This window comes from Petaurus breviceps, unplaced genomic scaffold (genome assembly GCF_028583685.1).
Source record: "Petaurus breviceps papuanus isolate PSGF00001 unplaced genomic scaffold, PetGlider_PUasm1.0 151, whole genome shotgun sequence".
NCBI lineage: Eukaryota > Metazoa > Chordata > Mammalia > Diprotodontia > Petauridae > Petaurus > Petaurus breviceps.
Genome location: NW_027185712.1, coordinates 15,576,692 through 15,594,744, shown reverse-complemented (window position 1 = coordinate 15,594,744; position 18,053 = coordinate 15,576,692). Strand labels below are relative to the sequence as shown.

Genomic DNA, 18,053 nt, shown 5'->3' with positions numbered 1-18,053 from the left:
TCCAGATTGTCAGCATCATCTCCCTAAGCCTAGTCAATTTTGAAGATTCAGGTTTGGAACCAGAGTAATCAGTCATCACAAAATTTCAATTACCTGTCTCCACCCTCAATATAGAATATTATTTTTTAAAGATATAACCTTGCATAGAGAGGCAGCCTGGCATTGTGAGTAGAGTGCCAACCTCTGCCATATATTGTCTGTGTGACCCTAAACAAATCACTTGGTTATCTCTGTGCCACACGCAATTCTCTAAGGCTCGAAGTTACAGAGCAAATGCCAGTCTGCACTGGCAGAAGAAATTTCCTTATCAAGAATGTCCTATAGCAGGGAATTCACAAGTTTGGTCCCTTCTATTCCCCTTAATATCTACTCCCTATTTCAGTAGTCAGCTCACACCAGCTAATCAACAACCATTTATTAAGTGTTTATGATTTTTTCCCAGGTTTTCCAAGATTTTCATGTATTTAGCAATGCTTAATTTAAGAGCTACCCAAAATTTCAACTTCTTTACTTTCTTCCAGGGATGTATACTGTGTCCACCAAAGAGTTTGCAAAACTCTATTCACTAGGTCGGATGGCTAGGTGGTGCAGAGAATAGAGCACCGGCCTGGAGTCAGGAGGACCTGACTTCAAATACAGCCTCAGACACTTAACACAAAACTGGCCATGTGACCTTGGGCAAGTCACTTAACCCCAATTGCCCTACCTTCCCCCTTCCAAAAAGCAAAAAAACCCAAAAACCAACAAAAAACCCAAACCTCTATTCACTAGGACAGTGACAAAATAGAATAGAAATATTTTTAAGTATAAGATGCTCTCTCCCCTGAAAAATTCACAAAATTCCAGGCCACCAAATCTTTGCCACTGACCTGAAATTGAAGCTTAGCTACCAGTGAGTTGTCTTTTGCTGCCAGCCATGGTCTTAGCCTAACAGCATAGCAAACAGCATTTGAAGGTTGGAATCAGAATTTTGGGGGAAGAAAGATACCAAATGAGTTCTTTTCAAACAATTCTAACCATTCTTCGCTTTTCCTTTTTCTATTGCTTTGGGCTTCAAGACAGTCAAGAAAAGGAGGAGAAAGAAGGACTCAAGGAGAGGTAGGGCACGTAGGGGGTGGTTCGATATCTAAGGGAGAACAAAGAGCACATTTGATCTGGCATTTATTGATGGAGAAAGTTTACATAAAGTGGTCGATTATAGTCAGAATTCCAAAAGCCAGGTAGTCAATGATTGTGATTTAAACTCTCTGGCTATCTAAATAATAAACATTAGATAGAGAGATAAAGCATTTATTTAGTGCTTATTAGGTGCTAGTTATTGATCATTAATCCCATAAGCTCATTGCCTCTCTCCTTTCTTTAACTCTTCCTTCCCCCCAATTCCTTCTCCTTTTCTGACTTTCCTCCTTCCTTTTAGGCTGTACCTTCACCATTTCTTCTGATGCTTCCTGTTCTTCCCATGTCCCTAACTGGTGTTTCACCCTAATTTCTAAATACTCTTTTTATTTTGTCTTTTCACACTCTTCTTCACCCACATACAGTCTTAGCTATCACCTCTTGGGAATGACTCCAAAATCTGCTCTGAGAGATCTGTCTTTTCACTTGCACTAGTCTCTGTATTCCCAATTGTCTGTGAGACTTTTTATATGGAGATGGTATCAGTGTCAGGAATATAGGTGAAAATGAGTCATAGATTCAGGAGCCAAGACCAGAGAATCTAAACTAAGATTAGGGGTAGTAGAAGGGTGTAAGCATGAGAATGAGTCAGGTTCAGAGAAGGACCAGCAAACTGGTGACCAACATTTTGGGTTAGGAACCAGTTGAATCATCAGAAATGAGAAAATATGCAAGTACCAAGGTCAGTGCCAAGCAGTAGGTGAGAATTAGGGCAGGATCAAAGGACCACACAATTCTTGAAGGTCAAAACAGACAGCCTAGTCTGGAATCCAGAGATACAGCCTGGTTACGAGCACTCAGAAGCCAGGCCAACATTCTGAGCAAGAGGAGTCAGAAGCTAAGCAAGGAATCTGGGCATTGAGCACAGTATACCAGCAGCAAAGAAGACCTTGATACTAGGCCAACATTTTGCTTCAGCCAGGGAATTTTTATCTACTTAAGGTTTAAATCTTGTTTTCTCTTCAACTTTTCTTTACCTCTTTTTACTCCTGAGGTGAAACAATTCATAATTTTCCCATCTCTCTTCTCTTCTCTGCAATGTTTTAGAAATGAGCTTGCAATTTAAACTACTGTTGTCCTTGGTGGTCATATTTCTGCGTCTGATAAGGGCATTGTTTGGCTGAGATTTTAGAGATGGGAGGAGGAGAGAGTATTTTAGTGGACTCTTTTTGTTAATTTCTTTTTACAGATTAAAATTCTTTAAGAAATAGCAATAGTCAATGTCTTTAATAAGAGATGATTGGGCAGAGGTTCAGACCTGATACCTTTAGGACAGATGGTTAAGGTTCTCATTGCTGCTAGGAATCAAAAGTAAGTCAAGCATCCACAAGTGTAGTGATTAAGGTAGCACTGAGGGAATTATGGCATCTGGCTTGAAGTCTAGAAATCAAGAGGAAAGTAAAGTAATCAAAGTTTTCATTTGCCAGAAATAAATTAATCATCTTAGAACCAAGAGGATAAAATCTAAAGTGCAAAGGCACAAGCAGACCTTGCTATGCAAGGGAAGCATGACTCTAGCATTCAGGATGACAGGTAGAACAAGATACTACTAGCAACCAGAAAGCAAGAGTGAACTTCGTCCTAGGGCCCTTTGGCCTCTATTATACTGTCTTCTCAGAGTGGTTGGCAGTAGTGTGTGGTTGAGGTATATGGTAAGAAATAATTAGTCTTACCCTGATAGGAGGCAAATTCTGATTGTGGTTAGAGTTAAGGTTTCAAATCTTGGGATACATCATATTCTTACTATACCTCTGAACTTTCTTTTTAGGATCTGGAATTAATTAGGATGAATACAATGGAAATAAAAGAATTTGGTCAGAGTACATGTCTCCAGGGCTGAACTTCAGAGTTATGGAATCATTCAATCAACAAGCATTTATTAAGCACCTATATGTGCTAAGCATTGGGGATGCTTAGCATCCCAAAATGAAACAGAACCTGTTCTCAAGGAGCTTACATTGTATAGGAGGCAATACGTACATATGTAAATATATTTTTAAAATACAAGGTAATTTGGATGGGAAGGCAATAAGGTGCCAAGACCATTGAACAGAAAGTAGTCCAATATGGATGAACTACAGCATTTGTGAAAGTTGTAAGGTTCAATAAGTCTGGAAAAACAGACTGGAGCCAAATGGTCAAGGACTGAAATGCCAAACTTACAGGGATTGGGGGGAAGGTTGTATTTTTCCGGGAGGCAATAATGAGCCATTGAAGCTTCTTGTGTAGGAGAATGACATGGTCAGCATTGTGCTTTAGGAAGATGACTTTTGGTAGCAATATGGAGGATGGTCTTGAGAGGAAAGAGTCAAAGTCCAATTAAGTAACTATTACAATAGTTCAGACAAGCAGTGATAAATACCTGAACTAGAGTATTATTCTTATAGTGAAAAGAGATTGTGTGAAAGTAGAATAAACAAGATTTGGCAACTCAGTGATTAGGAGTGTGGGATGAGGAAGAAGGAAGAATCTAGGATGATGATGAGGTCACTACTAGGAAGATAAGGTTAGGTTATATGTAGAAGGTAGTACTTGGAAAATGGGGGATTCTAAGAGGTGGAGATGGGAAGGGAGGACATTTCAAGCATGGGAGATGGGAATGGGAGCAGAGACTGGTGCTGGAAGTGAGGAGCAGAATGGTGAGTCTGGCTGTACCATAGAGTGAGGGAAGGAGAGGAACGTATAATGAGGCTGCAAAGGTTGGTGGGATACATGCAAGTTGTCTAGGACTTTAGAAAGTCAGCTAGAAGTGTTTCTATGTGATCCTAGAGGCAATAGGGAGCCACTAGAATTTATTGAGAAGTGTGCCATGGTCATAGTTGGACTTTAGGAGTTGTGGAGGATAGATTGGGGTGGGGAGACTTGAGGCAGGGAGAGCAATTAGGAAACTAGTCATCCAGTATTCATTGAACATGTCCTGTGTGTAAGGCACTGTGCCAAGTGTTCCATTTCCACTATTAATACTATTGGTGATAATAATAACAGTAATTCTTAGTCTACAATTTAGTAGAGGCATTTCATTATTCTTTTTTGAGTCCAGGACCTACTACTTAACGGTCTCATTAGAAAGGCCAGAGGATGGAGCGGGGGTGATATGTCCTGGGATATGGTGGTTCCATAATGCTATAGAGAGGTTGAGTCTGAAAGTATACTTGCTTTAGCTGATTCCTTTTTTGTGGCATTTACGGTATCTGGAAAACCATGTCCACTCGGAATAACATGGTTGAGGCAAGGTTAGAAGAGCAAACTTGTTTTCTTGGCAAGTTGTTGCTTTAGTTGCCTTTACTCTAGGGAGCATTTACAGTTTCCTCCAGGTCAGTGGGTGATAGGTAATATAGCTTTGGTTCTGTTTTTTCCCTCATTTGTCTGAGGGAAGACTGTTTCTAGCACCTCAGTTTGTTGCCCATTTGCAATAACCCAAAAAGGAAGAGATTTAGATGTTTTGATCAAAGATCTACATAGTATCATTCTATTCTCACTTAGCAATTCCTTTCACCTGGGGATTTAGGTGATGATGGGAATAGATTTGATCCCAAGATGGCAGCATATGTCCAGACTTAACTTACAGTATCAGTTATACAATATACAATACAATACAATACAGTATTGACTTTTTACTCAATGAGTGAGTGAGGAGAGAACAAGCTGGTGTTTAATCTGTGTGTCTTTCACATGTACAACATATGCATGCCTCACATCACTGGAGTGATGTCCTATTTTCTAGGAGCAGTTGCTTAAAGACACAGCCTACATTCCTCCCACCCCTGCCTTCATCCATCATCATATTTACTACTCTACAATCACAAAATTCCAACCTAGGGGATGCTTATTAAATTTCTTCATGAGTATAACCAGAATGGGATAATCAGGGCTTTGTCCAAGCAAAGACAAATTTAAAGGATGCCATGTTGTTGGGAGTATGTGGCTAAGGGTTCTTGTATGGGAAGGTAACTTGAGAGGGATAGGACCACCCATGCTTGGGGCTCTTCATGCAAACTCAGTTCATCCATGACCCCTCCATTAGGGTATGGGGAAGTTGTAGTTGGGTATCTCCTCTTCCCTCAGGTCAAGACTTCAATTCAGTTTAATGTAATAAACATGTATTAAGTGCCCACTGTTTTCCAAACACTGAGGATACAAGGGAAAAATAAAATAGTATATGCCCTCAAGAAGGTTACTTTCTCCTAGGGGAAACAACAAGTACCCAAGCCAAGACCAGGATGGGAGTAACAGGGCTGAGAAAGATGGGTGCTTCCTAATCTTTAAACCTCTGAGCTAGGGACAAGCTAGCTTCCTGGCTTCCTTTAAGACTCAGTTTAAGCACAGCTCCTGTAGGAATCCTTTTCTGGGCTTTCAGGCTATTAGTGCTTTATCATCTAAAGCTATTATCTCATCTTTTCTGTATATATCTTGCATATACTGATACACATGCACACATACATATATACATATTGGATATATGTATGTGTGTATATTGGGTATCCCATTGGAATGCCCCATGTGAGCACAGGTCAGGTTTCCCTTTATCTTTGTCTCTTATTTGTGACCTCATTAGTTCCTATTAGTCCAATGGTCATTTCTTTTCAGATGCCTCCTAGATCTAGATATCCAGCCCTAATTTATCTCCTGAGCCCCAGTCCCTTTTCTCCAATTATTTCTTGAACATATTCAAATGAATATAGTATAGGCATCTCAAATTGTGACTGAAATTCCTTGCTTCTGTGGAGGAGAGCACCAACATACCAGTCACCCAAGTTTGTGACCTCATCATTATCCTTGATTCTTCTCTCTTCCTCATCCCACGCTCCTAATCATTGAGTTGCCAAATCTTGTTTATTCTACTTCCACAAAATCTCTTTTCACTGTAGAATAATACCCTAGTTCAGGTATTTATCCCCACTTGTCTGAACTATTGTAATAGTTACTTAATTGGAACTCTTGGCTTTGACTCTTCCCTCTCAAGTCCATCCTCCCTATCGATACACAAAACCATCTTCCTAAAGCACAATGCTGACCATGTCATTCTTCTGCACAAGAAGATTCATTTTGTCCTTATTGCCTCCAGGGTAAAATACAACCTTCCCCCACAAGTTTGGCATTTCAGTCCTTGGCCATCTGACTCCAGTCTCTCTTTTGAATCTTACAACTTTCGCAAACTCTGTACTTCATCCATATTGGCTTACTTTCTGTTCAATGGTCTTGGCATTCTGTTACCTGTCTTTGTGCCTTTACACAAGCTGTCCTCCATGATTGAAGGAAGATTGACTTCCTCGTCTTTGATGGACTCCTTATCTTTGCTTCTTAGATGCCCTACCTTCTTGAAAAAAACTGAACTCTTGTGTTACCTCCAACAGGAAGCTTTCCTGATTCTCCTAGAATACCATGTTCTCTCCCTGCTCAAATTATCATGTATATATTTATCTATTTACATATGGTATCTTCTCCCTTCCCAGCCCAGCTTCAGGGCAGGACCTTACTTTCATTTTATTTGTGTTTCCCCTCTGCTTACCAGCTTGATTGTTTTGGAAGCTACCACACGATCTACAGGAGTTAGTTTCTTGCCACCTGTCCATGGGTCTCCTCTGTTCCCTGCCCCCATCTCCCTAGGTATGGACACCTTTCCTGACTGCTGCCCAAGGTACAATGATTTCTAGCTATGTCTCTCTCTGCTCATCTTTCTCCATCTCCCCTATTGTTCTAAGAGAAGCCCTTGCAGTTCAAAGTCTTTCTGTTTTCCTCTGCCCAAGAAATGTTCAATATATTCACACATGGTTGTTGATGCATAAGCGATTGGTATAAGGGAAAGGAAGAAGCATTTATTAAGTTCCCACCAGGTTTCAGGTGCTGTGCTAAGTGCTTTATTAATGTCTCATTTGATATGAGCTAGGGAGGATTCACAGGTAGGTACTATATTGTAAATGTAGAGGGCCTGGGGCCAGGTGCCTTCAGGCTGCTTGGTGCTACTGGGAAGGTCTGTTGTTAGTAATGTGTAGGCTCACTGCAGCCATCCCTATGAAGACAAAGAGCAATTGCAAGTGTCACAGACCTATTTTACTGCAGTCCTGTACTCTATGAAGGTCTCTCCTTCTACCTCTTGTTTTGCTATGTCTTTAGGTGTTAGGACCATGTCACAGGTGCCAGATGATTTGCATTGATCAACAAACTGGACAAAAAAACCAAGATGTATTCCGAACACTTTCTTCTGTTCGAGAGAGGAAGGTAAGTGGAACTGTAAAATATCTCTGTGATATATATTTAAGATGCTGTGCAAATTGTGATCCATACTTTGTTCATACCTGGTATTGAAACATCCTCTTAACTGTGATTAGTTATTTTCTTTACAGTCTGGAATTATAAAGAAAAAAGGATTATGACTCAAAGTTTCTATGGGTTTATTTACCTCCAGAGGTAGGAAGGTAAATAATTAATCATTCATTGATTCATTTAATCAAACAGCTTTTATTAAATTACTAGGGAATGAAGTGTTTCATGGGTCCTTAGGTTAAAGAAGTTATCGCTTAGTAGCCAGTTTGATAGGCGTATTTATAGTTACCTGTGCTGTTCCTTGGACAAAATTGAGAGTCTTTACAATTCAGTAGAATCTGCTAAAGTTTACACTTGCTGATGTGACCCTTGAGAGCTCAGGAAAGTTACTGAAGTAGATGTTGGGTCCTGTATAGGAAGAAACATCCTATAGCAAGAGTAAGAAACAACAGATGGGGAAATCAAGTATCATAATAATATCTCCCAAATATTAAAAAGTCCAGAGGAAGACTTCCAGTGTGGCAAGTAGATTTTCTTATGGAAGATTTATGAAATTACATGAGGAAGAATAACATGGAATGAAAATTTATAGATGGACTGTGATTTGTACCCCCAGAAGTATACACTCTCTGGGCATACAATCCACCCAAGGATTGACGTGCAGACCAAGCTCTTTCCTGAGCATTGTCCTTGTCTTGGGGCTTGCAATAAAGCTGTGGAGACTAAGACATAGATGAAGTAACTGTATGTAAACAAATTTAAAGCAACATAATACGAAAAACTATTTTTTTTTTACCAGTGTATCATTCCCTTCCTGTATTCTATACCCACATATATTTTCAAAATGTTTTACACACAATTTCCTTTCTACCACTTTTTTATTGCTTGAAACATCAAGCTGACTGCTAACAGATGCTACTCTCAGTGAGCCCTATGCTGGCAGGAATCAGTTAAAGAAGGAGCTATGTCAGTGTAAGGGGGGGATACAGAAGACCTCGTGCCACAGCCTCTTCTTGAGGGATACTCCTAGTGTCCCTTCCTAGTTCTTTTGACCAGGGACAGACAGTTATGTGTTTCCAACTACATCTTGAGCTCTGGCTACCAGCTGAGCCAGGGGCTGCAGCAGTTGCACAGCTCATTCCTTGGATCAAAGTTTTTGAATCTGTGAAATTTGAATGGAGAGGAAATACCACTGATAAGTCACCTCTGTTCCGTCTTTTTCACAAATACATGGAGCCATTAGCCCCAGCTACTCTGGAAAGCATTTTGGAACTACATACCCAAAAGTCATTGGACTGTTTATGCCTTTTGACACTGTACTTCCATTACTAGACATATACTCCAAAGAAATGAAAGAAAGAGAGCGGCTAGGTTGCGCAGTGAATAGAGCATCGGCCCTGGAGTCAGGAGGACCTGAGTTCAAATTAGACCTCAGACACAACACAAAACTAGCTGTGTGTGACCTTGGGCAAGTCACAACCCCAATCGCCCTACCTTCTCTCCTCCAAAAAAATGAAAAAGAAAGGAGGGAAATACCCCTATGTATAAAAATATTTGTAATAGCTCTTTTTGTTGTAGAAAATAACTGGGAACTAAAGGGATACATGTAGTTGGGAATGGTTGAACAAATTGTGATACATGTATGTAATTAGATATTATTACACTAAAAGAAATGATGACTGGGATAGATTCAGAGAAACTTGGGAAGACTAACTTGTATAAGCTGATCTAGAATGAAATGAGCAAAACCAGAAGAACAAGTGAAACAAGGGCTAAAAGATTATTTAAAAACCCAACAATTTAGAAAGACATAAAAACTGATCATTGTCTCATATTATTAATGTGTTGCTAGGCCAAAGGGATGGAACACTGTGCCCAATCTATCTCCCTAAGGGGCTCCTTTTAAGTAGGATCAGTCTTAGGGGGATCTGACCTGATCCAAGAACCTGGCATTTGTAAACTTGCTTCTAAAATATTTTGACAACTGTTTCATTATAATTGGTTTCCTTTGTGATTATATGAATTTAATTTTATATAATTAAAAACACATACTGAGAAGAGATCTATAGGCATAACTAGACTGCAAAAGATGTCCATGATAGGACAAAGATTAAAAACCTCTAATCTAAAAGAAGGATCAAATTCCTTTTCTAGCACTCTTTGACTCATGATGTCTCCTACCCCGCTTTAAGTATTCAAAGCTTAAGTTTTGACTCATGTTTAAAGTCTCCCCAAAGGGAAGTAGAAAAGTACTCATTGTACTACATAAATCAGATGTGGGACAGGAATTTATTTCCTACACACAAAAGGAATGTTAAAGGAAACACAAGACTAGTATGCACCGACAAAACTTAAGCAAGAAATAATATAAATGATATATTAATATTTGTGTATCAGTAAATGTATAATATAACTACTACTATGATCTCTCAGGAGGTTAATGCTTAATGAGGCTACCTAATAGGCATATTGAATTTCATCCTAGTTCTGTACTGTACATCTGAACAATTCCTGGTCTCTGTTTCTTGCTAATTAGAAGTAACTATGCGGCACAGTGGATAGAGTGTTGATTCTGGAGTCTGGATGACCTTAGTTCAAATCTCACCCCAGATACTTATTGTGTGACCCCGTGCAAGGCACTTAAACTCTGCCATAGTTTTTTCAACTGTGAAATGGGAATGATAGTAATAGCACCTACTTCCCAAGGTTATTGTGAAGATCAAATGATATAACTGTAAAATGCTTATCACAGTGCTTGACACCTAGTAGGTGCCATCATCATTTTTGTTAATTCAGGCAAGGGGTTTTGGGCTTATAGTCATTTTCTCTCATGAACAAACTCCCCTTATCACCAGTTAGCTCCATCAAATGGACCCAGGACCTCTTGAACTCACAAGATCACCACTCCATTTGAAGAATGATGTTTGGGGGTGGCTAGGTAGTACAGTGAATAGAGTACTAGCCCTAGAGTCAGGAGGACCTGAGTTCAAATCCAGCTTCAGAGACTTAACACTTACTAGCTGTGTGACCTTGGGCAAATCACTTAACCTCAATTGCCCTACCTTACCCCCTGCAAACCAAAAAAAAAAAAAAAAGAATGATGTTTGGTCACTTAGTCAGGAAAGAGAAAACAAAAAGAGTCAACCACAAAACAGGCTTGCCTATGCAGGAAATTGGTTTTAGTTGCTGCATGCTTGTTGCTCCATGGTGACTTGGGAAGGGCAGGATACCCTCCCCACGCCCATTTAGGAAGTTAGTGAAAAATGGCTACTGCCAGAGGAATTGAAGGAAGATTGAGTTAGCCAGAAGCCATCTCTTCTTTCTAACTGACAAAATAACCTCCCTACCCCTACTACTGTCTGGGGGTTAAGATAGGACCAAAGAATCATCTGGAGTTTGTTTCTTCATACCAAATCTCTAGGGTTTGGGTTTTTTTTGGGGGGGGGTGCCATCGCATAGCCAGAAACACTCATGGGCCAATTGTCCTCAAAAAATGTGTGTTTTGTCATCCATTGCTGGAAGCAAGGTCACTTCTGCACTTGTCACATGGGATAGTCGCATTAGAAATGTTGTGATGCCAGATAACCAATCACGAACCATGTTTTCCACCTTTTGACAGAATGTTAATGGACTAGAGGTGAATAATGAGATGTGTTTTGGATGCAATCAATATGTGAACAAACTTTGCTTATTTGTAACAAAAAGTTTAACTTTTAAAAAAATTTAGTGGGGGGAGTACATAAATGGGGAAAGAAGGCTAGTGATAGTGATGGCCAAAAAAAGAAAAGAAAAAAAGAGTTTGCATGAAGCATTTTACCAGAAGAAAATGAAGGAAGCTCAGAAGGAAATACTGATGAGCAAGGTAGCTTCGGAAGTAACATGTTTAATTTACGATGTGCTTACAAATAAGAGGCACGTAACTGACACTTGTGTTTTCATATGCTGTCTTCTTTTTTCTTATTTTTATATGGAATTGTTTGTTAATATTTGTCAAGATCAAAACTAAGAATGACCAAATCTTTGGAGCCTAGATTAAAGCAGTCTTTTATGCTTAGCATTGGGGAGTTACTGAGGAAGAAAAATTAGGAGAGAACTATGTTTTCATTAACATTATTGTCAATTGCTATTTAAATCTCATTTAGCCACCTCTTTAGTAAATGAGAGTTGGATTCTCACATCTTGATAAGGATGGTGGCAGACTAGGACCTGGGCATACACATTCTTCTCCACAATTCTTCTATACTCTCATTTTAAAGTGAAAATATCATGGAAGAGAAAGGAGAAGTTATGCTAGTATGTATGGTGTATCTGGTGTATAGAAGAATGCAAAACAAGGGAATCATCAGTGTGGGCTAAGATTTGTCAGAAATCACTTAATCAGCAGTGGTTGCTGTCCATTCTTGAAAAGGATCAAAATGACATCACTATGTTGGAGTCAAAGTACAGTGTGTCCAACTGTGGCTGATCAGACCAATATAAGCTTGGAAGACCCTACCACAGGTCAGGCACAAATAATCCACATGAACGTTTGGAGTGGAGATGTCTCTAAATTAGCAAATCTCATGGTTTTTTTTTGAGCTACTACAATTCTGCTTCACACGTAGAGCACAGTGTCTCCTTTGATGCAGGCACACTATGCTGGGTAATTGTTTGTCAGGTCTCCCATGTCATGCAATCGATTCCAAAGTTCTTCAGAGAAACTTTGAGATTGACCTTGTATCACTTCTTCTGACCTTCATGTGAGCATTTGCCTTGCATAAGTTCTCCATAAAATAGTCTTTTAGGCAAATGTATGTTTGGCATTCAAAAGTTGTGGTCAGTGCAGCAAAGCTGCACTCTCTGTGGTAGAGTTTGAATGCTTGGCAGTTGAGCTCAAGAAAGGACCTCGGTATCCTGGACCTTATCCTGCCAGGTCATCTTCAGAATCTTCCTAAGATAATTCAAATGGAAGCAATTCAGTTTTCTGGCATGGTGCTGGTTATACCGTCCAGGTTTCACAGGCATGCAACAACGAGGTCAGTGCAATGGCTCTTTGGTAGACCTTTTGGGAGACAGTCTAATACTTCTCTCCCACACTTTCCTTTGGAGCCTCCCAAACACTGAGCTAGCTCTGGTAACATATGCATCAACCTCATCATCTGTATGTACATGCCTGTAAAGTATACTGCCAAGGTAAGTTAACTTATCCACAGTATTCACCATTTCTCCACTTGCTGTAATTGATGGTTCCACATATGGATGGTGCAATGCTGACTGGTGGAGAACCTGTTTTCTTGGTGTTATTTGTTAGGCCAAAATTAGCAAAGCAGCAGATAATCAATCCATGCTTTATTACATCTCAGCCTGAGAGGCCGAGTGGATACAGAGTCATCTGTGAACAAAAAAATCATGCACCAACTCTCCCTCCACTTTAGTCTTGGCTTGTAGCCTTTTCAAGTTAAATAAGTTACCATCAGTCTGGTAGTTGACCTTGAAGATGTTTTCATCCTCATCGAAGGCATCTGACAACATGGGTGAAAACATCCCACTAAAAAGCATAGGAACAAGCACATGGCCTTGTTTCACTCCATTGGTGACTGGGAACTCTAGAGCATTGTCCATTATCTAGAACCCTTGCAAGTATGCCCCATGGAACTGGTGTACAGTACTGATTAATTTGTCCAGGTAGTTTGCCCAGAGAACTTAATCAGTATCATACTATAAAATGAACATTGAATTTGGAGTCTCAAGACCCAGGTCTGACGCTTACAAGCTGTGGAACCATGAGCAAGTCATTTAATCTCTCTCTGAGCTTCAGTTTCATTTTTAAAAAATAGAAATAATAAGCACTGTGCTACCTACCCATGACCCGTTAGGGTTGTTGTGGGGAAAATTCTTTGTTAAGTGTTCTACAAATAGCAGTTAGCATCTTGTCCAACCTCTTAATTTTGTAGATGGAGAATCTGTGAGTCAGATGACTTGTGTAAGGTCACACAACCAGTTAGTGCTAGCGCCATTATGGAAATAAATGCTTAATTAGAAGAATATGATCCATAAGTGAAAAAGCCTAAAAAGGACAGTGGATGAAAGTAGAAAATTCTTTTGGAAACTAAATTGAGGACAGAAGAAATATATTTTTGTTTGAAGAAACAATTTCTAAATCCACAACAAATCCTGAACCTGGCAGGTGGTTATTTCTAATCAAGGAGAAGACACCACTTTATGATTTTTTGGTGGCATTTGAAGTGATTTTATTTTGTTTTGCCTGACAAGTTTTCAAAACTTCTGTCTGATTTGCTTCCAAGACTAGAGGAATAAAAATCCTGTAGCTGAACTGTTTGTAAATTCTGGTCATGCTATTCTCTAGAAGACATGTACTATCTCCCCAAATGACTATCAGTCAGGCTTCTTATACTTTCTTACCTATTTATAAGGCTCTGAATATACATAGTTTGTGCTTTCACAAGATGACCTCATTGGTTTAAAAGAAAACTCTGATCAAATCCAGCAATTAGATAGGATTCCAAAATCCTTAGTATGGCATTCAAGGCTCACCATATTCTATCTCTAATTGGCCTTTCCTGCCATCTCAGAATAGCTTGTTTCACTCCCAGTAACTCATTATTTCCTATGTACTGAGTATTCCTATTTATGTGCCTTTACTAGTATCTGTCACTCCCTCTCAGTAATAGCCCTTCCTCTGTTTCTGTCTGTCGAAATTCTGCCCAACCTTCCTCCATGAAGACATCCTTGGAAGTAATGGAAGTAATCTCTCCGGCCTCTGAATTCTCATAGCACTTTCTGTCTCTCATGCAATTATCCCATGCTGTTTTGTACTATGCTTATTTGTGTGTAAGCATTATTTTCTTTACTAGGTGGCAGGATTCTTGATGGCAGGGACTAAGTCATCTCCATTTTTGCTTCTTTGCATCACAGTGTTATGTACATGGTGGGTACTCAGTAAATATTTGTGGAATATATGAATGAATGGAAAAATGGAAAAGAAAGATGAGCATCTGCCAACTTTTCCTGTCCAGTGACTTCGCTTTCCATCTGCTACTGCTTAACTCCAATGGCTCATAATGGTTACCCATAGGTCACTGCTCCTTCCCTACACCATTCCAGCTCATGTCTTCCCAGGGTGCAACTTATTGTTGTGAAACAAGTGAATACAGAGCTGACAAGTTTAAGCTCATACTTTTGATTAAAGGGAAAGAAATTCTACTTTTTTCCACCTGCAAAAAAAGATATCCCATGTGGGGGAAAAGAGAAATTATGCTGGCAAATGTGGTATTCATACATAGTGAGGAATGCAAAGCAAGGGATCAATGTGGGGTGAGACTTTTAAAATGGAAAACATCTGCATTGATGTGAATTGTTTGGATATGAAGCTTTGATTAACTAAAATATTTTATTCATAATAATAACTCACATTTATATAGAATTTTATGGTTTGCAAAGTAGCAATCCTGTCATATAATGTAGGTATTATTTCATTTAACAAGTGAGCAGATTGAGACTTCTCATCGTTAAAGGACTTGCCCCTGGTCACATGACTAATAAATATCAGAACTAGAACTCAGGTCTTCTGATACTTTCTTCTACATGTTGTCTCCCTATTCATTTTATAAACAACCTTTGTGTCTAAAGGTGCTACAAAGATGAACAAAAGAGGGGCCCTGCTCTCAAGAAGCTTACAGTCTTGCTGAGTATATGAAATATACCTTGGTGCTCTCCTACCTATGGACCTTGATGTACCATAGACCCTAAGCTCCACCTTCCATCCTATATGCTTCATCCCCAACTTCCTACAATATTCAGATGAAGTACTGCCTTCTGCTTGGATCATTTCTTGACCCATGTTGCTTCTAATGTCCCATCCCCCAAAGCTCCCTGGTATCTATTTTGTATATATTCTGCTTATACTTATATTGTACCATTGATTGCCACATTAGAATGTAAACTCCTTAAGGGCAGGGGTTATTTCACTTTTGCCTTTGTTCTCCACTGCTTAGCATAGTCCTTAGTAAGTGCTTAGTGAATGATTGCTATTAATTGATTCTATGGACATGTGTCTATGGATCTACTTGAGCTTTGCCTTTGTTGCTTCAGATCACAACCTTTGTGTGATGCTTCTTTGTCCATCCTGTAGTGCTACTCTGTTGTGTCTTCCGTAGGTCACCCAGCAGCCCTGCTGAAGGGAGGTGGGGCAGGCTTCTTCTAGTTCTCTTGACACTGTAGCATGGAGGTTGTTCATCAGCAACCTCTTACTCTTATTATGGGACTGGTTCAGTTTCTCCTTCTTCTATCCTTACTCTCCCTCCTGGGTCATACTTCTCTCTGAAGACATTCTTTTGTACCACCTTAGCCTAAAAGGGCCAGGGTCTCCCATTGCATCCTAGGCCATCTCCAGTCATCCTGATGAATATCTGGTCACTGCATCCAGGTGGCTCTGGAGGAAAAAGTGAGGGTGGCCCCTCTCTCACTCAAATCAAACTCAACTGCAAGTCATGTCATCATTTCCCTGATGCCATGGCCCTCTTCAAAAACGAAGGACAAACACACAATAGTTTTTCATAAGATCCTTTTTATTTTGAACTTGATCACCAATGAACACAAACATTGCAATATACAAAAGAAAAAGGATTTTATTAGAAGCTGTAAATTTCTATCATGTATACTTGTAATGTTTGGAATGCTTCATGGTAGCCCATGAAACAAAGATAAGGCACACACATAGAAATGTAAATAACTATATAAGGCCACAAATGATTAGATGCCAAATTAGTGATATAAACCAAATTGTGCTATAGCTACTTTCTTTTCTGGCTGAGAAACAGGATTTCATTTTAATCTATCTAAATAAAAATGAACCTAAACATCTGATATAGCCATAAACTGTGTATAGGGTAGCATAACCATTAAAATGCATATGCACACACCAAGTTATCTTGAGGCCTGCACTAGCTCAGTAATGTCTCCAATCTTTCTCAGAGGAAAATTCTCAGAGGCTATTGCCAGGGAACAAAGGACAGGGAGGAGGTTGATGAGTGAGAACCATCAGTGGGAATTGGGTTTAAGGAGAGACCATAGATGGGGCTATTGTCTCCACAGTCAACTAGGTATGAGTTTCAGTCAAGATCACTCAATTAGGGGAACCTTGCTTTAAGGAAAGACCTCTGCTAGTAATGTAAGGTAGATTAAGTGAGGGAAAACAACTTCAGAGAATATAACATCCATTTCCTCCTATCCTGATCCTCCTTTATTCCTGCTAACCTTTTCTAAGCAACTCTACAAATTTAACTCCTAGGGAAAGCTCATCACCGGGAAATTCATCATCATGGAGGCTGCATCAACTTTGGTTCTCATATTTAATCAGTACCCTCTGATTGAAGTCCTGGAGGGCAGAGCAAAAACCTCCTCTCCATACCACCATTTAGAAAGGGTTCAGAGGGCACAACCATTTCCCAGAAGCTTTCCTCCTTGGATTCAACTCCACCATCACCCTGCTCCTGTACTGAGAACTTTTCTCCCTGCCCCCCACACCTACTTTTCCAGCTTCCTTCTTCTGTGTGGTGTCTTCCCTCATTACATTATAAGGTCCTTGAGGGTAGGGATTTTTGAACAGTGCCTGGTACATATGAGGTACTTAATAAGTATTTAAATTGAGATGAGTTAAGCTTATAAACCTGGGAAATTGGAAGAATGCTGATCCCATCAATAGCATTAAGAGTAGCATGTTTGAGAGAAGATCATGTTCCTTCTAGACATGCTGCATGCTGCCACTGGGTTGTCCAGGTAGAGAGTCCAACAGGAAGGTGGTAATGGGAGTTCCAGAGTCAGAGAGCTGAGGCTACATATATAACTGTGAGGGTCATACGTAGAGATGATAGTTGAACCCATTACTTCTGAGAAAGTGTAAGAGAAGAAAAGAGGGTTCTGAATAGAGTGCTGAGGGGGAAAACATGCTTAGGATGTTGGATATAGGTGATAATCTGGCAAGAGAACCTGAAGAATGGTGAGACAGGTGAGAAGAATGGGAGAGAATGTGGAGAGATGAGTGTTACAGGGGTAAGTGTGGACAAAGTGTAAATGAGTGCTGGATGTAGTTGTCAAAGGTTGCTTAGTCATTCAAGTGGCTGAAAACTGAGAAAAGATTTTTTTTTAAAGTTAAGAGATCACTCATAGCTATTAAAAAATTTGAACTTAAACACCAAAGAAAATAGACATTTTCATATACATAGTAAAATATAAAGAGGCTTGTACCTGAAACTGCAGGTTTGTTTTATGTACAGCTTGACTTGAAAAAAAAAAGTATAAAGTAAGTTTCACTTGTAACTTTCAAAGCTCTCCTGCTTGTTACTGTTTCTGGCTTTCCTTCTGTTCTCTGAATTAAAAAAAGATGCCTCGCTAATCCTTACTTTTTTCCCTCCTTCCTGTTTTCTCCTTTCCTTTTGTTCTTTCCTTCCTTCCTTCCCTCCTTCCTTCCCTCCCTCCTTCCTTCCCTCCTTCCTTCCCTCCTTCCTCCCTTCCTTCCTTTCTCCCTCCCTCCCTCCCTTCCTTCCTCCCTCCCTCCCTTCCTTCCTCCCTTCCTTCCTTCCTTCCTTCCTTCCTTCCTTCCTTCCTTCCTTCCT

General features: G+C 39.8%; 1 protein-coding gene across 4 annotated transcripts in view; it reads left to right on the top strand.

Annotated features, from left to right (window-relative positions):
* Nucleotides 1-18,053, top strand: part of MOCOS (molybdenum cofactor sulfurase) — a 107,777-nt gene that overhangs the window by 79,553 nt on the left and 10,171 nt on the right. For all 4 annotated transcript variants that reach the window (XM_069075793.1, XM_069075811.1, XM_069075801.1 and 1 more), the window contains one exon: nucleotides 7,291-7,395. In XM_069075793.1, coding sequence (XP_068931894.1) covers nucleotides 7,291-7,395 — 105 coding nt within the window. The remainder of the gene's footprint in view (nucleotides 1-7,290; nucleotides 7,396-18,053) is intronic.